Source organism: Thunnus thynnus, chromosome 11, assembly GCF_963924715.1.
Source record: "Thunnus thynnus chromosome 11, fThuThy2.1, whole genome shotgun sequence".
In the NCBI taxonomy this organism is placed as follows: Eukaryota; Metazoa; Chordata; class Actinopteri; order Scombriformes; family Scombridae; genus Thunnus; species Thunnus thynnus.
Genome location: NC_089527.1, coordinates 19162017 through 19178769, shown reverse-complemented (window position 1 = coordinate 19178769; position 16753 = coordinate 19162017). Strand labels below are relative to the sequence as shown.

General features: G+C 38.3%; 2 protein-coding genes across 2 annotated transcripts in view; one reads left to right on the top strand and one right to left on the bottom strand.

Annotated features, from left to right (window-relative positions):
• The window catches only part of hoxd3a (homeobox D3a), a 69322-nt gene extending 52992 nt beyond the window's left edge, over window positions 1-16330 (bottom strand). Inside the window, exons 1-2 of the mRNA XM_067603592.1 lie at window positions 14552-16330; window positions 13323-13532 (exon numbers count right to left, since the gene is read on the bottom strand). The gene's annotated coding sequence lies outside the window, so the exon portion shown is untranslated. The remainder of the gene's footprint in view (window positions 1-13322; window positions 13533-14551) is intronic.
• On the top strand, window positions 1128-7788 carry evx2 (even-skipped homeobox 2). Its single transcript, XM_067603591.1, has 3 exons — window positions 1128-4056; window positions 4446-4678; window positions 5154-7788. Exons 1-3 carry the CDS (start codon window positions 3663-3665, stop codon window positions 5766-5768), a joined length of 1242 nt encoding a protein of 413 aa, XP_067459692.1. The 5' UTR covers window positions 1128-3662; the 3' UTR covers window positions 5769-7788.
• Window positions 16331-16753: the final 423 nt, after the last annotated feature.

The following is a 16753-nucleotide window of genomic DNA, read 5'->3' as shown; positions in this document are numbered from 1 at the left end:
AATTCAATGACAAGGCTCCCATCATAGCTCGCCCGCCTTTAACCTAAGCATGGGTCTAATAACGGTAAACACTTGTGGGTGTGCAGGACCTTTAGGCCGTTGAAATAAATATGTTTTGAGGGCCATTTGCTTGATTGACAGGTGCTCCAGCACATCAAAGTTGGTCATGATGGTTGCTGCATGCTTGTGCCACCACAGCTCTTCTTTATGGGACATTTTAAGTCCTGGTTTCTAGGATTTACCTACTTATTGGCTTGGTTGGCTCAATTTTAATGTGATGCTAACTTCCCATGGCCAGTTATCTGATAGATAATCAATCAAGACTTTAACCAAAACTGTTAATTTTAACTCAAATTTAATTTTAATTGTTATATTTTGTAAATCTGGTCTTATTCTCTATCAACAGCATACCTTATTGCTTAATGCTGCTATGCATGGCTACTATGTGCAAAACGTAGCTATAAAGTGTCATTTGTACTTTGTTGTTTCGCGTCACTTTGCATGGCCACACAAACTCAGTAGTGGATGTAATCATTATATTATTGTATTAATATTTGGGTTCGAGCACCATCTTGATAATTCTGATTTTGTTGCCATTATTGTCACTTCAGTGTCTTGTTGTCTTTGTGTTTGTATTTCTAACCCTGTCAATTAGTTTTAGAATATCTTGTCAGTGGTCTGTATTAGAAAACGTGCTTGGTGTCAAACACTGGTCCATTTACAGACATATAGATTAATGAACATTGTCTTCATAAATAGAATGACATGAAATGTGACACCTCCTTGTCAAATCTAGCCAGCTTTACAGGTTTATACCTGTCTGTTCTGTTTTATATCCACTTTTACAAAATGTCAATAAAAAAATCGTGATTGTATTTTTTTTTAAATATATTTGTTTTGTTTTCATATTCTTGTCGTATTTTATTTCACAGAAGACAGCATTGATTATCACAGTTGGTCAGTATGATGGATTTTTGGCTATTTAACTTAACATAATTTTCAATACAGTTTGAACTGAATATGTGAAATGTTTATTTCATTACACATGGGAACAAATTCCAACTGTACTACCACAGAAAAATGCCCCTTGGGAACAGTGAGGTGTGACAAATTATGGACACAAAACACCTTGTTCTCACTGTGAGGTGCAACATTTTCAGTTTTTGAACTAAGAAATCACAAAGTTGAAAAGTGAATATATAAGCTTCAAGTTCAGAAGCTCATGTTTATTTTTAGATGTGATATTCAAACAGAAAAGATAGAGACTTATAATTATATTTGCTCTAATAATGGTGAGATGACATATGAGTGATATATGAACAATATCATTTGACGTTTACAGTGAGACACTTCAACCAATCAAAGACTTAAACAAATCACTTGAGTAAAGATTTACTGTTTCAGTGTTTTTTTCTACAGTTGGCGAAGAGGAGCTGAGCAGAAATGTGACATTTGGTCTATTACCCAAAAATATTAACTGTAACTAACTAAGGAACAACTAGTAAAGGTTTAGACAAACTGCAGTGTAAAAATATTTCATAGCTTAAAAGTCTTTTCATAGAAAGATTCGTCAGCTGCACAATTAATCCAGTACATGTATGCAAATGACCTAATTATATTAAATGTAAATTCCTAGAGCTCTTAGAGAAGAATGCATACTGGTGTTTTACTTGAGTGCATTTTTTTATTATTATTAAAACAAAACACTGTGTTCACCAAGAAAGTGATGGGTGTATTACAACTTAAACTAAGGTAAGTGAAAATGTAATAATTGGTCTTATCCTGCAAGTTGTAAGACATTATTCTTTTAAACAAAAATCAAACATTGGTTTACATGAACACTGCTTTAAAAAAACAAAAAACAAATTATTTAGGGGGCTGAAATTGGCTGCAATTAGGCTTCAATAGATTCTTCTATATGGACTCTGAAGTCCTTTGTGTCAATATTCAGTGTCATACTCTGTGATCACACAGGATGGGACAGGAGGCTCATTTATGTTCTGTTTTGAATCCTGTTATATTATTTACAAGCATTAAAAAGTAGAGAAAGTGTCAGATTAGGAATGAGGCTCTTTCATTGAAAGTGGCCCTTACAGCAACTCCAATTTCCTCTAGACTGGCTTTCGCCTATAAAACATGTATTACTATTACCCATTTCTTACTTACTATTCTTACTACTACCTATTTATCTTACTTCTTTATTGCCATATACACATATAACATTGCCTGGAAATGTTCCCAGAGTGCTCAAGACAGTCACAAGTCAGGACACCAGCTACACAACAACTCATTCAACGCCTGTTATCAATGACAGCAATTAATATTAAAACCTGCAGGAGGCGCCAGAGAACGCACAGAAGATAATCTGATGGTCCCTTTACAGTCATTTCACATCGAGGAAACCAGGAGTCCATGCATGGGTGTTATGTCTTCACACATCCAGTCTCCGTTAGAGTTAATATGATGCAGACATGTGCCAGTTATTTTCCTATAAATACTAAAAAATAGGAGGTTCAACACAGGGATTGGAGACTTTGTAGTGACCTTTTAAACTGATGATGCTGTTAAAACATAAAATATTCAAGTATACGATCTTAAATCTGTGTAATTCGTTTAAATCCAATAGAAAAATCATTCATAAAGTCAAGGACAATGTAAAGAAACAGAAATTATAGGCTATATTAACTCCAACAGTAACAATTAGATGACTGTCATGTTTTAAAAGAAACGTCCTTTAACATGCAAGAAGCCTACTTCTGCATGCCTTAATTAATATATAAGTATGTACTGTTGTCAGTAAATGTGTAATAATGCACCCATTATCACCACATCAAAATGTGTCTTAAACGAATAAAGAACTGAGTGGATCAACATCCAAGAAAAAAGGAACAAAAAACTTGCTAAAAAAAAAAAGGTCTCACAAACTGAAAAACACTACAGCTCACCTTTTATCACAAACTTGCACCTTAATCTGATTAAAGCACAGAAATAGACAAAAAAGAGAGAAAGAAATAAGGAGAATAAATAAAAGAACAAGGATTACAGAGGGGGGAGGAGGGCGAACAGAGAGGAGGGAAACAATAGAGAATCAAAGCATAATAATATTCCTAAATGAAGAGGGAAATGTTGCACCGCTCATTTTATTAATCAGACTGCCAATTTCACCCAAGAGGCCAAACCCAAGAGCAATCTAAAACAGACTCAGAGATCAACCCAGGGACAAGCATCTCGCTCCTCTCTTCCTCTCCACTTGGATATTATTCGTCTGACCGAAGGCCGCCTCCATCATCAAGTGACAGCCCTCTCCTATTTATTTGCTTATAAACCTGTTACAATAAATGATCATTGGAGCAACGTCAGCCGAGCATTTTAACAACGAACAGCTACCACTTTTGATGAATGACATTTTTTGCCGCTGTGGGGAGGGATGCACGGCACATTTTGAGCAGTCGCTCGTCGATTGCATTCAGATTCTTTCATTTTTTCGCGTCTTGCTTATAAAAAGGTTTAGAGACAGATATTCAAGAGACAGTTGCTGAGTTGCATGTGGATTTAGCTCCGGTACAACTCACTGGTGCGCCAGCCCCCTGGACAAGTGTTGTGTTTTTTTTTTTCCTTTTTTTTTTTTTTTTTCTCTCTTCCTCCTCGTCTTGCGCGGCTTAATGATGGAGAGGATAAGAAAAGAGATGATATTGATGGAGAGAGGTCTGCACAGTCCCGTCGCAGGGAAAAGGCTTTCAGAGACGCCGGGAAATTCAGTGCTGGAGGCCCTGGAAAACTCTCAGCACAGCGGACGGCTAAGCCCGAGAATCACTTCGGCTTCTCTCCATGGAAATCTTGGGGACATCCCGACGAAAGGCAAATTTGAAATTGACAGTCTTTTCGGTACACACCACAACAGTGAAAACAGCTCTTCGGCGGAGATTTCGTCGACAGAAAGCAGGAAGAAAATGAGCATTTACTCCGAAGTTTCACAAGAATCAGATATTAACAGTGATGTGGAGGTGGGATGCCCTTCGCATCGCTCCCCGAGCCAACACAAGGAAAACAACAAAGGTAAGATTTTATTTCACTCAGTGATATTTTGGTCTTGTTTATATTTGTGCAATTATACAGTATGTTGATGTTAATGTAGCGATTATTCTTCCTCTATTATTATTATTATCATTATTATTATTATTATCATTATTATTATCATCATCATCATCATAACTTTACTTCTATTTTTTATTATTATACAATGGACAAATGTAATATTAATAATATATATATATATATTGACAAAACTTTTGCATTTGCTTTTTGACACAAATTTTAAATTAACGCTTTAGTTTTATTATTTTTAATATTAGGCTGTCAAATATAGGCCTACTGTAGGCCGACACACGAGTATATTATTTCGGTATTATCAATATTAATAACTATTTGGTTTTTTTTTTATTTAGGTTTTTCTGACAGTAATTCTGGGTCGAGCTCAAATTCTATCCCGGGTATGAACGGTAATTCAGCGGGAGGATCAAACAATTCAAATTCCGACCAGGTCAGAAGGTATCGGACAGCTTTCACCCGAGAACAGATCGGAAGACTGGAGAAAGAGTTTTACCGGGAAAATTACGTTTCGAGACCGAGAAGATGTGAATTAGCCGCAGCGCTAAATCTGCCCGAAACTACTATTAAGGTACAGATTAATCTTCATTATTCTTATGTCCAGTGTGCATGTATAGTGTGTTTGTGTCTGTGCAGAGAAAGCAATAATGTTGGTATTAAATACAGGCCGCGTAACAGTTATTTCTGCTGATGAAATGTTGCAGTGTGATATTTTGATTTATACATTAAATAACGCTTTTTTTTATTTGTCACTCCACTGGATGCTAATCAATACAACTGTTATGTGTAGGCTACAATTAATTCACAGCCTGCATGCTATTTATTAAAAATAAAATATTGAAAAGAGCAAAATATATTTTCAGGTCTTTAAAAGTTGATTGTTATATTTTTAACTCCTGCAACATATAACATTTTTTTCGCGATTTAACATGAATGTAGAGATCAGTGTCTGTAAGCAGACGCTGAATCTCTTCAGAGGTCTAAATTTAGAGCTTGGGAACAACATGGCAGCTTCAATATGGGCCTTGTTTTGGCTTTGTGTGCAGGTGTGGTTCCAGAACAGGCGGATGAAGGATAAAAGGCAGCGTTTGGCGATGTCCTGGCCCCATCCAGCAGACCCCAGCTTCTACACTTACATGATGACGCATGCGGCAGCTACAGGAAGTCTACCTTACCCTTTCCACTCGCACATGCCTCTACATTACTACCCGCACGTCGGTGTCACAGCAGCAGCAGCAGCCGCCGCCGCCACCGGTGCCGCCTCGTCACCTTTCGCCACTTCCATCCGGCCCCTCGACACCTTCCGCGCACTTTCCCACCCCTACTCACGGCCAGAGCTCCTGTGCAGCTTCAGGCACCCGGGACTCTACCAGTCACCCGCAGGCCTGAATAGCTCTGCAGCGGCATCAGCGGCGGCAGCGGCCGCGGCAGCGGCGGCTGCGGTAAGCGCCCCGTCAGCCGCCGGGCCTTGTTCGTGTCTCAGCTGCCACAGCAGCCAGGCGGCCAGCGCGCTGGGCTCCAGGAGCACCAGCGCTGACTTTACCTGCACAGCTTCGGGGCAAAGATCCGAGAGTGGATTTTTGCCGTATTCTGCTGCTGTTCTCAGTAAGACCTCAGTCCCGTCACCAGACCAACGAGAAGAAACTTCGCTTAACAGATAACTCATCATGCAGCCTACACGACCGTTTCATATTTTGCTCTACTTTAGGGGATAGGCCTACTTTAAATATCACACCGGGGTAAAGCATTTGTTTATTACACAGCATTGTAAAGACACACACAAACACACACTAAGATTAATTTATAAAAGTCTGACTCAAACCCAAAAAGGCTCTTTATAACGAAAACGACATGAATAGCTGAGCACCGAAAATTTTGCAACTCATAAAAAAGCCTTTTGTAAAAGGCGTGTGCCCTTGTGTTTTTATGGGCTGTGCTGGATTAACTTACATATTTGGAGAAAAAAATAATAGAGTATTCATTCTGTCCCCATGCCTCACTCACTGTGCCATTTTAAATAAACTTATGTGTTTCTACTTGTCCCCAAATTAAACTATGGAACTGAGATTGAGTCTAATTCCACATTTATGCGGCTCAAATGTCCAATATTCAACACGACAGACCCAGCCTGGCTATCCTGACTGCTTAGGTTTTAAGACACAAACCTGATGTAATTATGCTATCTAAGGTCCTGCTTTTCATCCCAGCAGCATATCTTTCTTCACTAAGGCCTAATAGACTGAGATTTTGGCAGCAACAGCTTCTCTAACACCCAGCCTCAGCTCTGTGGGGATATGCCTAATCAGCTGGAAGGTGCATATCATTTTTGCACCGCGTCTTTCGTGTCAATTTTTATGTTAATAATGAGAGGATCATGACAAAAATTGCCAATCATGTACCTAGATGGAGCTCCTTTGAATACACGACTGTAAGAAAGTTCCTCGTTTTGAGACCCGCTGTCAAGTGCTAACAACCCGCGGAGGGAAGTCATTAGACATACAAAAGACCTGAAACAAAGCGACAGTCCTGGTACACAGAAATGCACTGTACATGGCTACTATTTGACACGTGGAGGGTTTAAAAATATTACATACAAGCCTACAAAGAACCCCTCACACGTGTTTGTTCATAATGGGAAAATACCTCGATACATGCAGTGATCTCCCTTTTATTTACATTGCAGAACCTCATTATATCAAACCCAGTATTTTCATAGGTATGTAGTCCCTGTAGGACCTCCTCACTCAGTACACACAGTGACGGGACTGAGCAAGGCGAAAATTCAGACAAATTAGCCTGGTTTTACAATCTGTCTGCGCCTGTAAAAATGGCTATGTGCTATTTTATTCGTTCCTGTTGGGACATCACCATTAGCTATGTTAATTATAAAACATGTGAATTGTAAATCGTGAAATATTTTGCAAATATCATGGATAGTCCTACTGATGGTTGGAAACTGAATTATTGATCGCCCTGGAAAAAAAAATGCTTCATGAAATGTGGATGGTAGGCTATTTTTGAAACACATTTTTTGTTTGTTTTTTTTTTATTTATTTTTTTGTGTGACTTGCTGAATGTTTTTAATGTTAAAACACTGGATGTACACGCCAAATAGGCCCATCACAAAAAAAACCCGCCTACAAATTGACCTGTAAAATCACCAATTAGTCCAAATTCATGATCTGTATTTCGTGCGAAATTTTTAGAGGGTGGATTATTTGAGATGGAGAACATTTTCGTTACGGTCCACTCAAAAAGAGGCTTTTAAAAGGGCTGATAAACAAGCACTGAAATGAAATGAAATGAAAATAGTATTGGCCTTTGTCCCTATAGGGCCTCTGTTATAACTCTATATCTCTGTGTTTAAAATATCAATGACTGTATGAATTTAAATATTTTAACTTGAAAAAAAAGTGCAATATGAAATGTAAATCATGTTATTTATTGATCGTGTTTGTTCTTGGAAAATAAATAAAAAAAAAATCTTTACACATTTCCATCTCTTCACATTATATGACATTGCAGCAAAATAATCCAAATCTAGGTTGACTTCAAAAAATGGATTTGATTTTATATCACATGTTACAGACTAACAAGCTCGACACACACATACACATATATATATAGCTATATTTATATAAAAGAAAAATCCTAAAATAAAGACATCCTCGGCTTATTTATGTGCTGTGGCACCATCTCTATAGAAAACACTGTGTAACATTAATTAATAAATAGGTGGGAAAGCTATAGGGAATATGAAGCATGCCATCACGGGTCATTCCGGCCCTATAATTTACCATTATTTTTACATTACCTCTAAATGATACAAGCTGATACTGTCGTTAATTGCACTTGGTTAAAATATAGCCTACACCAGAATGCCCCAAGAGACTTTAAGATAAGTTGCTTTTTTGAACGTCCCCATTAAAGAAATAGGATTAGGGCAGCAAATATGGGCGTGATATATCACCATGTTTCCTTGCTCTTTACTAAAGCGAGGGCTGCAACCCATACAACAAAGGCATTGAGATAGATGGAGGTGTAAAAAGGAAAAGACAGAGGCCAGAAAAACACTGCCCACAATAACACGATTAGTTTTGTATCCAATGTGCAAGACTGAAAAAAGAATTCATCATAATGCAGAGGACTGTCTGTCACCTTAGCCGAATGGTTTCTGACAAGAAAATAAATCTTTGGGTTGTTTAATATATTTTATATTTTCTTTATTTCGGTGCTAATAGAAAAACCAAATTAAATGTCCACCAGCGAGATAGAAATGCAAAGATCGATGATCCTGCCCCTACTGTCCAATCACCCCTATTTAATTGACTGTATTTTCAGGGTAATTGAACTGCTTGTTGTAAATTGAGGATTTTATAGAAACGACATGAAAACTGCATTTACTGACATTCATCGCATCTTTGACATTGATTATCTGATCAGCGCCGTGTCATGCTAACCTCCAATTCTTCATTACACACTGTTTATGAGCTGTTACAGAACAACTTGCTTGTTCCAGAGTGATTGATTGCCTTATTAACGCGTGTTCTTGTAAGTGTGACCGGACTGATTACGATGCATATGTTTAGAATAATGTTTCATTTAGCTGACTGCGAGTAATGCAGGGTGACAGCTGCTGCGGGAGGACAAAAAACCTAAACTACAGGGAGCAAGCGGGGCCAAAACGCATTTAAGGTGGAACCAGAAGACAGCGCAGACCCCTATGGTCAAATGCAGTCACTCAACGCCAGATGAAGGACTGGCAGCTCAGTAGGGTCTTCAGTGAGCCAACTGACTATAAAATACAACACGTACATGCAGTTATTTTGTCCCTATTGTTACTTTGAAAGCATAAACTTAATTCCACGCGTGTAATATTATCCTCCATTATAACCCAGCCTGCTTATTAACACATATTGTCCTCACATTTGGATCTAATGCAGTATTTACAGCTGATATACCAGCTGTTCCATCAAAACATCCACTAAGTCAATCAAACATCATCAAACGCTGCCTGTACTCACTAAAAAAATAATATAGCTGGATTATTTTCCCAAAATGTAAAGAAAACGAGCAACATGAACTGCAGCTTGATGAGATTTATGCCACCATTATGCTTCTAAAGTAGTTTCTGCTCTGTTTGTCTCAAATCATTGCCTCTGTTCAAATGTTACTTTCATATATTACATGACATTAATTCAACTATAGCTCATTAAGACAGAATGAAATGGTTAAATTAACTTATCAACTCATAATGATGATGAATGAGGTATTAATTCAGATACAAGCTGGGCAATTTGCAATTTTGCGCGTTTTGATGGTTCTCAAATAACATTTAATATAACGGGTCATCCCCTCAATCAATTACGTGAGCATGTGAGTTGGTCCTATGGAAAATCCTTTTTTCATGCATATGCATTGAAACATGTTCTCAATTATCTTTGGAAATTGCTTTTATTGGTTTAAAGACTAAATCTTCCAGTGGTCCTTCGCTCTGGATACGGTTAAGGTGGTACAATAAATTCTGCTATTCTTCTGTCCTGTTCTTGAAACGCAGCTTGTAGACATCTACAATATTAACAGTAATTTTTAATTTGGTTAATATTATATTTGGGGAATTTTAAAAGCAACACATTTCTGAAAAGGAAGTTAATGGAGAAATACCTTTGAAATATTATGTTTTTGTCAATGTTGTTATGGTATTGTAAGTTTTTCTGATTACATCTGGTCACATTAGCAACAAACTAATCTCAGTATTTAAATAATAAAAAATATTTTTTTTTGTAAGATTGGGGGATCAGGTGGGACAGGGGTCTACTTTCTAGCCAAACTCTCACTTACAAGAACATTACACTTGAAAATACTGCAGACCCCAAAACACTGAAATCATCAAGTTGTCATCAGTATCCCAAAGACAGTTTATGAAATCGTGCACATACAGAATTTACTTTTAAAAATCACATTAAAATATAGTTGTAAGGGACGATGCATGTGTGTCATCTACATTCCTGTGATTGATTTTCATTCTGTTCCAGTGCATTCTTAAAAATTTGGGTCCCCGGTTAATTCTTCGTCTCATTGAGATTCACCTTGCCTCTTTCTTATTAGAATTAGTGTAGAAGTGGGGCTCTGTGGGAACTTCTGACATGTTTTAATTTATAATAGCTCACACATGGCAGTTCTTCTTCATCTTCTTCGTCTGAAACCCAATCCTATTGGAAAGTGCCACTCATACAACTTTTGGCTGCCACTGCAAGTGTCAGAATAAGTCAGTGATTTTGGTTTTTAGTTAATCATCATTTGATTGTCAAATTCATCTGGATTAAAAGTCAACACTTTTTCTTTCAGCATCCTTTGATTTTGAGAAGATGTTTGCCAGGATAAATCATTTTCACTTCTGTATTTTTTAAGTTACAGTCAGTAGGTTATGGACCCGTCTCTGGTGTAGTTCTTTAATGAGCCTGGTTCCCAAGAGATTTTTTATTTCACATCTTAGATCGCCAAAGGTGCACAAGTGAAGCCTTGCATTATTCAAGAGTAACGACAAAGCTATAACATTATGATTATTTTTGTGGCAATAACACTAAAGGTAAGAAAGGATCCTGCACTGTCTGATGTTTCTGGCAATAAATATGTTTACGTTGTCAACAGTGAGCACATTTTAAGAGGCTGATGAGGTCAAACAAGTGGGCATGCACTTTTAAAATTTTACCACAAGATGCTTAGAGAATTCTTCTCCCCATGCAGAGACAACTTAACAGAGAAATGACATCTCATGCATGTATTTTGTCTTTCGTCCTGATGGTGGTCTTGGTGGTCTGCACCTGACCTGCCCACAAATACTTTCATGAATGCAGAAGTACATAGCAGCAAGACAAAAATAAAAAACAAAAAATTTAATGAAATCAAAGTGTTTTTGGAGTGTGACCTTTATGTTTGTATAAAGAGTCAGTCAATGCAAAAAATGAATACTTTATTTCCCAGTTTAACTGCATTATAAATGTTTTTTAAAAAACCCCTTTCAATCACCGGTTTGTATCACGAGTTTCCTAAAACCAGTCATTTAATAACAGACTACATTTCTAATAGTAAATGGCCACCAATATAAACAGAATAGAGTTTACCGTCTGAACTACCTAAGCAGTGGTGGGCAGTAACTAACATTTACAGTTATTTAGTCATTTTACTCTGTAATTAAGTTCTTAAAGTCTTCTTTTCTTTATCTGTCAGTGCAGTAAGAATATTCCAACCTATTTCCAGTGCAAATCCCCTTGTTTCAAGTATTTTCTAAAACAAAATGACAGCATTGGTTTTTGGTTAAAATAGTATGTGGTCAGTAGTAAAGCAGAAAGTTGAAAATATGAAATTCATATAACGCTACAAACAGTCTTGAGAGGTGGTCAGGGTGGACAGACACCAGAAAAAGTTCACTTAATGTGATACTCTACCACAAATGTTATAACTATCAGATTCTCATTCCCATAGGTTTGAAAGGTAAAAAAACTGGTTGTCCCTGCCATCACAAAGACTTGTGGTCAGCTTGAATTCAATCAATTCTGATGGTGAGTTTTCACTGCTTTCCATTCATATGCTCAGTATTGTTCAAGACAGTCATTTTTAGCAAGATAAGACTGAAATTACACTCTTTACACTCTCCATTAGACTTTCAAGGAAGGTGACCGTATGACACAGGATAATGTGTATTTCATAAGTATGTTTTAATTAGTGTATAATCACCCGAAAATAAGAATCGTTATGTTTTTGTTACCTTAGAATGAGCCCTTTATATCTACATAGGGAGTGGGTCCTCTCCCACAGAGGCTGCCACGTTGCACCGCCATGTTCCTACAGTAGCCCAGAACGGACAAACCAAACACTGGCTCTAGAAAGAGCCTTTCGCATTTTTCGCAGCCACCATAGATTCTCCTTCATGCTTCGAAGGGGAGGGGGAGGGGAGGTTTATTCATTTTGTTGCAATCTGCAACCTAACTGCTAGATACCACTAAATTCTACACACTGGTCCTTTAAGGAAATACAAACAAAAAGTGAAAAAAAATACTATAAAAAGTACAGAAAACACAAGCAAATACAACTGCCTTTATTGGACAGTTTACAGCACAGATGATTAGGAAAGATGGGTAGAGAGAAAGTGTTATGATATGCAACAAAGGCATATGCGTCCTGGCTACCAGACATCCCGCAGGTAGAGTTTGAAATCATACTCAACAATGACCTCAGTTTTGACGAATACAACACCAATATTCAGGAACAACTTCATAAACTCAAAGCACTCTTATGTTGCTTACCAACTGATGTTGCTGCTATGCAAAACCACAGCTCAATCCATATTACTTTAGCGTTCCCTCATGTTTCTTTACCATCTTATCCATATCCAATGAGAACTTTTCTTTTTTTTTCAAATTGCACACACTGCCTCCAAAATAACTGGCCTCCTACCTTACCCTACCAATCTTTGCAACAGAGCCTCCATTGCACTCACCATAGTAAACAACCCTGAACCCATTTCACGCTTCTCCCATCCAAATGCAGTCACAGGATGCGAAAATGGGGAAGCACATGCTCTCATAAGAGTCTTGTTCTTTCTGCTCTGGCAGCTCTAAAAACAATGTCACACTGATTACAGGAACACACTTATATTTAGTTATGTATGTTATTCATCTATATTTCTTGGTGTGTGTCTGTACTATATAGATATCTGTACAGTATGTTAAGTAAGCTCTATGATACTATAGTTCACTATACAAGTTGTGACATGGAAAATAATTTAGCACATTTATATATCAAAATAACTGCCACCAATCCAAAAACAAACAGCAGAGTTTATGCTTAGCTAGAATTAATCATTGCTTGTCATTTCTTCATTGGTCCATTCATGGTACATTTAATGTATTTACAAACCAGTGAATTATGACCACCTGAACACAAATACCTGGTATGTATGTGGTCACAATAACAATATTAACTGAATTCACATTTGATTAGGACCACTTGAACACATTCATTAAGACCAAACCACGCCCTGTTGTGGGCTATTGAGGCCCGCAAAGAATACAACATCTACGTCCTCCGAATTTGGACAAAAGAAAGCTGCATTTCTAAGCCATGTTTGGAAGAGACCTTTGCTGACCAGTTATGAACTTCCTTGATAGGCAAAGTTAAATGGAACCAGTTCTAGTCTGTTTTAGTGCACTTACCTTGCGCTGCCATTTCAGACTGTTGGTGCATTAGGTTTAACATCAGCACATTGTCCTTCCTTGGTCTTCAGTAAGCCCCAGTGATGAACTTTGTGATGTAGACAGAGTGAGCACATCTGGTCCTCAGCAAGGGAACATTTGAAGACCCAATAAAAAGAAGTGCTGCCATAACAACCTTTCCTCAGTTTAGGCAGATGAAAGCATGGATTCCTGAAAAAGTGAACACAAAAAAGAACTTTAAAAAGGGCAGTGTAGACAGTGCAGTCAGCAACTGAAGAAGGCCCAAGTTCATACAGTAGCAACAAGCCACTTGCTGTGACCACATCAGGAGTGTGGCAAATTATGCCTGGGCATGGCTATGATATGACTATGGCAACTGCTATGGCTATAGGATATGGTTATGAATGGCTGGCTACTCTATACAGCACATAAGGAAGTAACAGCCAAGAAAGTGTTACAGAGTCAGACACTCCCACCAGCATTTGAACCCAACTCTATCAAATAGATCAGATTGATTGCCAATATACCAACAAGAGTTCACAGATAGCTTGTGTTACAGCTTTGGTAATCACAACAGTGCTAGTCATAGTCAGCCACAGGTATAGCAACTCAAAAGTCACAGCTACAGCCAGTGTCGTAGCCAAAATCACAGCCACAGACACAGCTAGAGGGGTAGACATAGCCATAATCACAATGCTTGTAACTACAGCCATAGCCATGGTCATAGTCACAGTCACAGCCATGGCAGCAGTCAGGCATGGTCTTCATGGGGTTACATAGGCTACAGGAGTCACAGTGTAGGGAACTCAATAGCCTCCCTTAGTTAGCTTAGCAGTCAAAATTATGCACTTGTGTTCATGACCATGATATATTTTCAGCCACCACATCAAAACAACATATATAATTACCCATTACCCATAAAATACTAATGTGCCAACATGAAACTCAATGCACAGTGGCAAACAGAGTAGCTAATACAGCTAATGCTAAAGTAACCTCATCAACTTAACTGCAGTATCTTTACACAGAATGAACATAAAACATTTGCTGACTTTACTCAATTGCTGTTCTCCCACAAAACTGATACAGGCAAACTACCATAGCCTGACATAACCAGCCACGACAAAGTTTGTACCTCCTCACAATGTGGTCACAGCATGTAGCTGCAGCTACTGTTGGAGCCCAGGCCTACTGCAACAATGTCCATAAAACAGCAGCTATAAACCAACCATTTGTGTTTGAACCGTTTCCTTTTTTTAGAAGTGCTCCTCATTTCCTTCATGTTAAAGAATTAATTAAAATAAGAAGGCTTATGGCTTTTCTTTGTTTGAGAACCTTTCTACAGTGTAGCATGTTAGCTAAGTCATGTTAGCAAGGATAACATCCTCTCTTGTGAGAAAATGCATTGTGACAGCATGTGTAGCAAACCCTGGCACCTCCATAACCAAAGCTTATATACCCTCCCAGTAACTCATTGGGACTGGACCAAACAACCAGTGTGGGAGCTCACTACATAAATACATATATACAGACAATTGAGCAAAATAGATATTACATTTTATAAGTTCATGTTCACAAATTACCAAGCAGTTACAGAGACAAACATCGATGTGAACACCAGCTTAAGGAAAACACTCTTTGTCAAAAACAGATACATGATCCCCCCATGCTCCTCAAACATGGTAGAACCAGGAAGTATCAAAAGACATGAGATCCCATGTTGGTCCTTTTGCCTGAGCCACATAAGACAAGTGAGTAACAAGGTAAGACAATACTTTGCTATGGACATTGTGTTAGCAGCACTTAGCATACCATCAGCAACAGAAAAGTCAACATGCCTGCTTGAGGTTACTGGACCAATTGCTCATTTGTGTTTCGTGCTTTGTTTAGGACTGACTTCCACAGCTGCCAAGAACTGCAACGACAAATCTTCCTATTTGTACAAGCCCAAACATGAATACACACATGGGATGAAATACAATATCATGAGATGGAGCAAGCATTTTATACCCTCAGGAAGGGGACGAAACAGGAAACAAACATTTTAGAGGGAACCAAATCCACATCAATATGCCACAGCTGCCCACTGCCACCTTCCACATAATATGGCTAAATGCATTCAGTTTACTGCATTTAAACACTTTTTTTTTTTTTAGATCAAGTTACCTTAAGCTGGACTTATAATTCTCCTTTCAGGGTGTGGCAGAGTCCATGTACAAGGCTACATACTGTAGCTCAGCCAAGATACTGCCAGAGCCGACTTGCATGTCTTAAACTACACATCAGAGGTACAGGCATAGGCCTACCATGTGGAGTACCCAAAAACCAACAAGTCCTCAAAATTAGACAACCACATAGGTCATTTGACCATGTGCTCCAGAATGACCCCTAAGAGTGTTTCTGAATCAGGTGCCTCCATTAGCAGTAATTGGCAGGACAAATTCATTTGTCAAATCACTGTTTAGAGACACTTATGCTTTATGATGTGACAACGCTGTGGTCAAGGACTGAGTTTTAGGCACAAAAACCACTTGGTTATGGAAAGATCGTAGTTTGGGTTAAAATGATCACTTGAAATGTGGTGTGGGTTAAAGTTACTACTTCCATAACCCTCGTCCTACCAAAATATGCTGAGGGGCAGCTTCTGAGAGCTGGTCAATCAGAACAGAGTGGGCTCTTCGGAGGGGCAGCCTTAAAGAGACAGGAGCTAAAATGGCCTGTTTCAGGCAGGGGCTGAACTGATGGGCTGCATAAAGGGCCTGTATAAGATAAATACGTTTGTTTGTTTTTTTTACGTTTGTTTGAATATCATGCAAAGATATTCCAGTAGACCCCCAGATTAAAAATATAGGCCTGTAAATATGCATATGTCCCCTTTAAGGGGATTCTGATGGAGTGAATCATGTCAAGGAAGTGGCAGTAAGATGCAGGTACTTTGTCTACAATGGAAGTAACAGGTACTTCAACATAAGCTTAAATAAATGTGTCAATAAGCCTGTACCATCCAGGAGTTTTTAAATAAATAAACTTGAGCTGTAGCTTTCAAGCCATGGGCAGACAGTGTTTTGTTAGCAGGAGTATTGAAGAGTAAGCACCACACAAGCATCTAACCAGACCAATGTGATATTTACAAGTGCATTTACATGCTGTTTAATGTGCTGCAGCTAAACAGCTTTTCTATCTAGCCTGCTGACTGACGTCAGCAGTGTACTTTTCCAAGTGAATCTTTGTTTGGTGGCTCATTCAACAAACTAAGATGTGAAGTGAAGTAGGACAAGATGTGTGTGTGTGTGTTTGTAAGTTAGATAAGGAGACTTTAGCAGGAAAGCTAATGTGGGTTGTTCAGAGTCTGCGGCTCTAGAGTTGTGTTGGAGGATGCTGTCTGGATGTTAGTCAGTGTAACCGTCTGCTTTGCTTATGATAGAACGCTG

Coding starts and splice junctions, on each gene's coding strand:
- evx2 (XM_067603591.1), top strand. CDS start 3,663: ATGATGGAGAGGATAAGAAAAGAGATGATATTGATGGAGAGAGGTCTG. Junction 4,057..4,445: donor ACACAAGGAAAACAACAAAG/GTAAGATTTTAT, acceptor TTTTTTATTTAG/GTTTTTCTGACAGTAATTCT. Junction 4,679..5,153: donor TGCCCGAAACTACTATTAAG/GTACAGATTAAT, acceptor CTTTGTGTGCAG/GTGTGGTTCCAGAACAGGCG.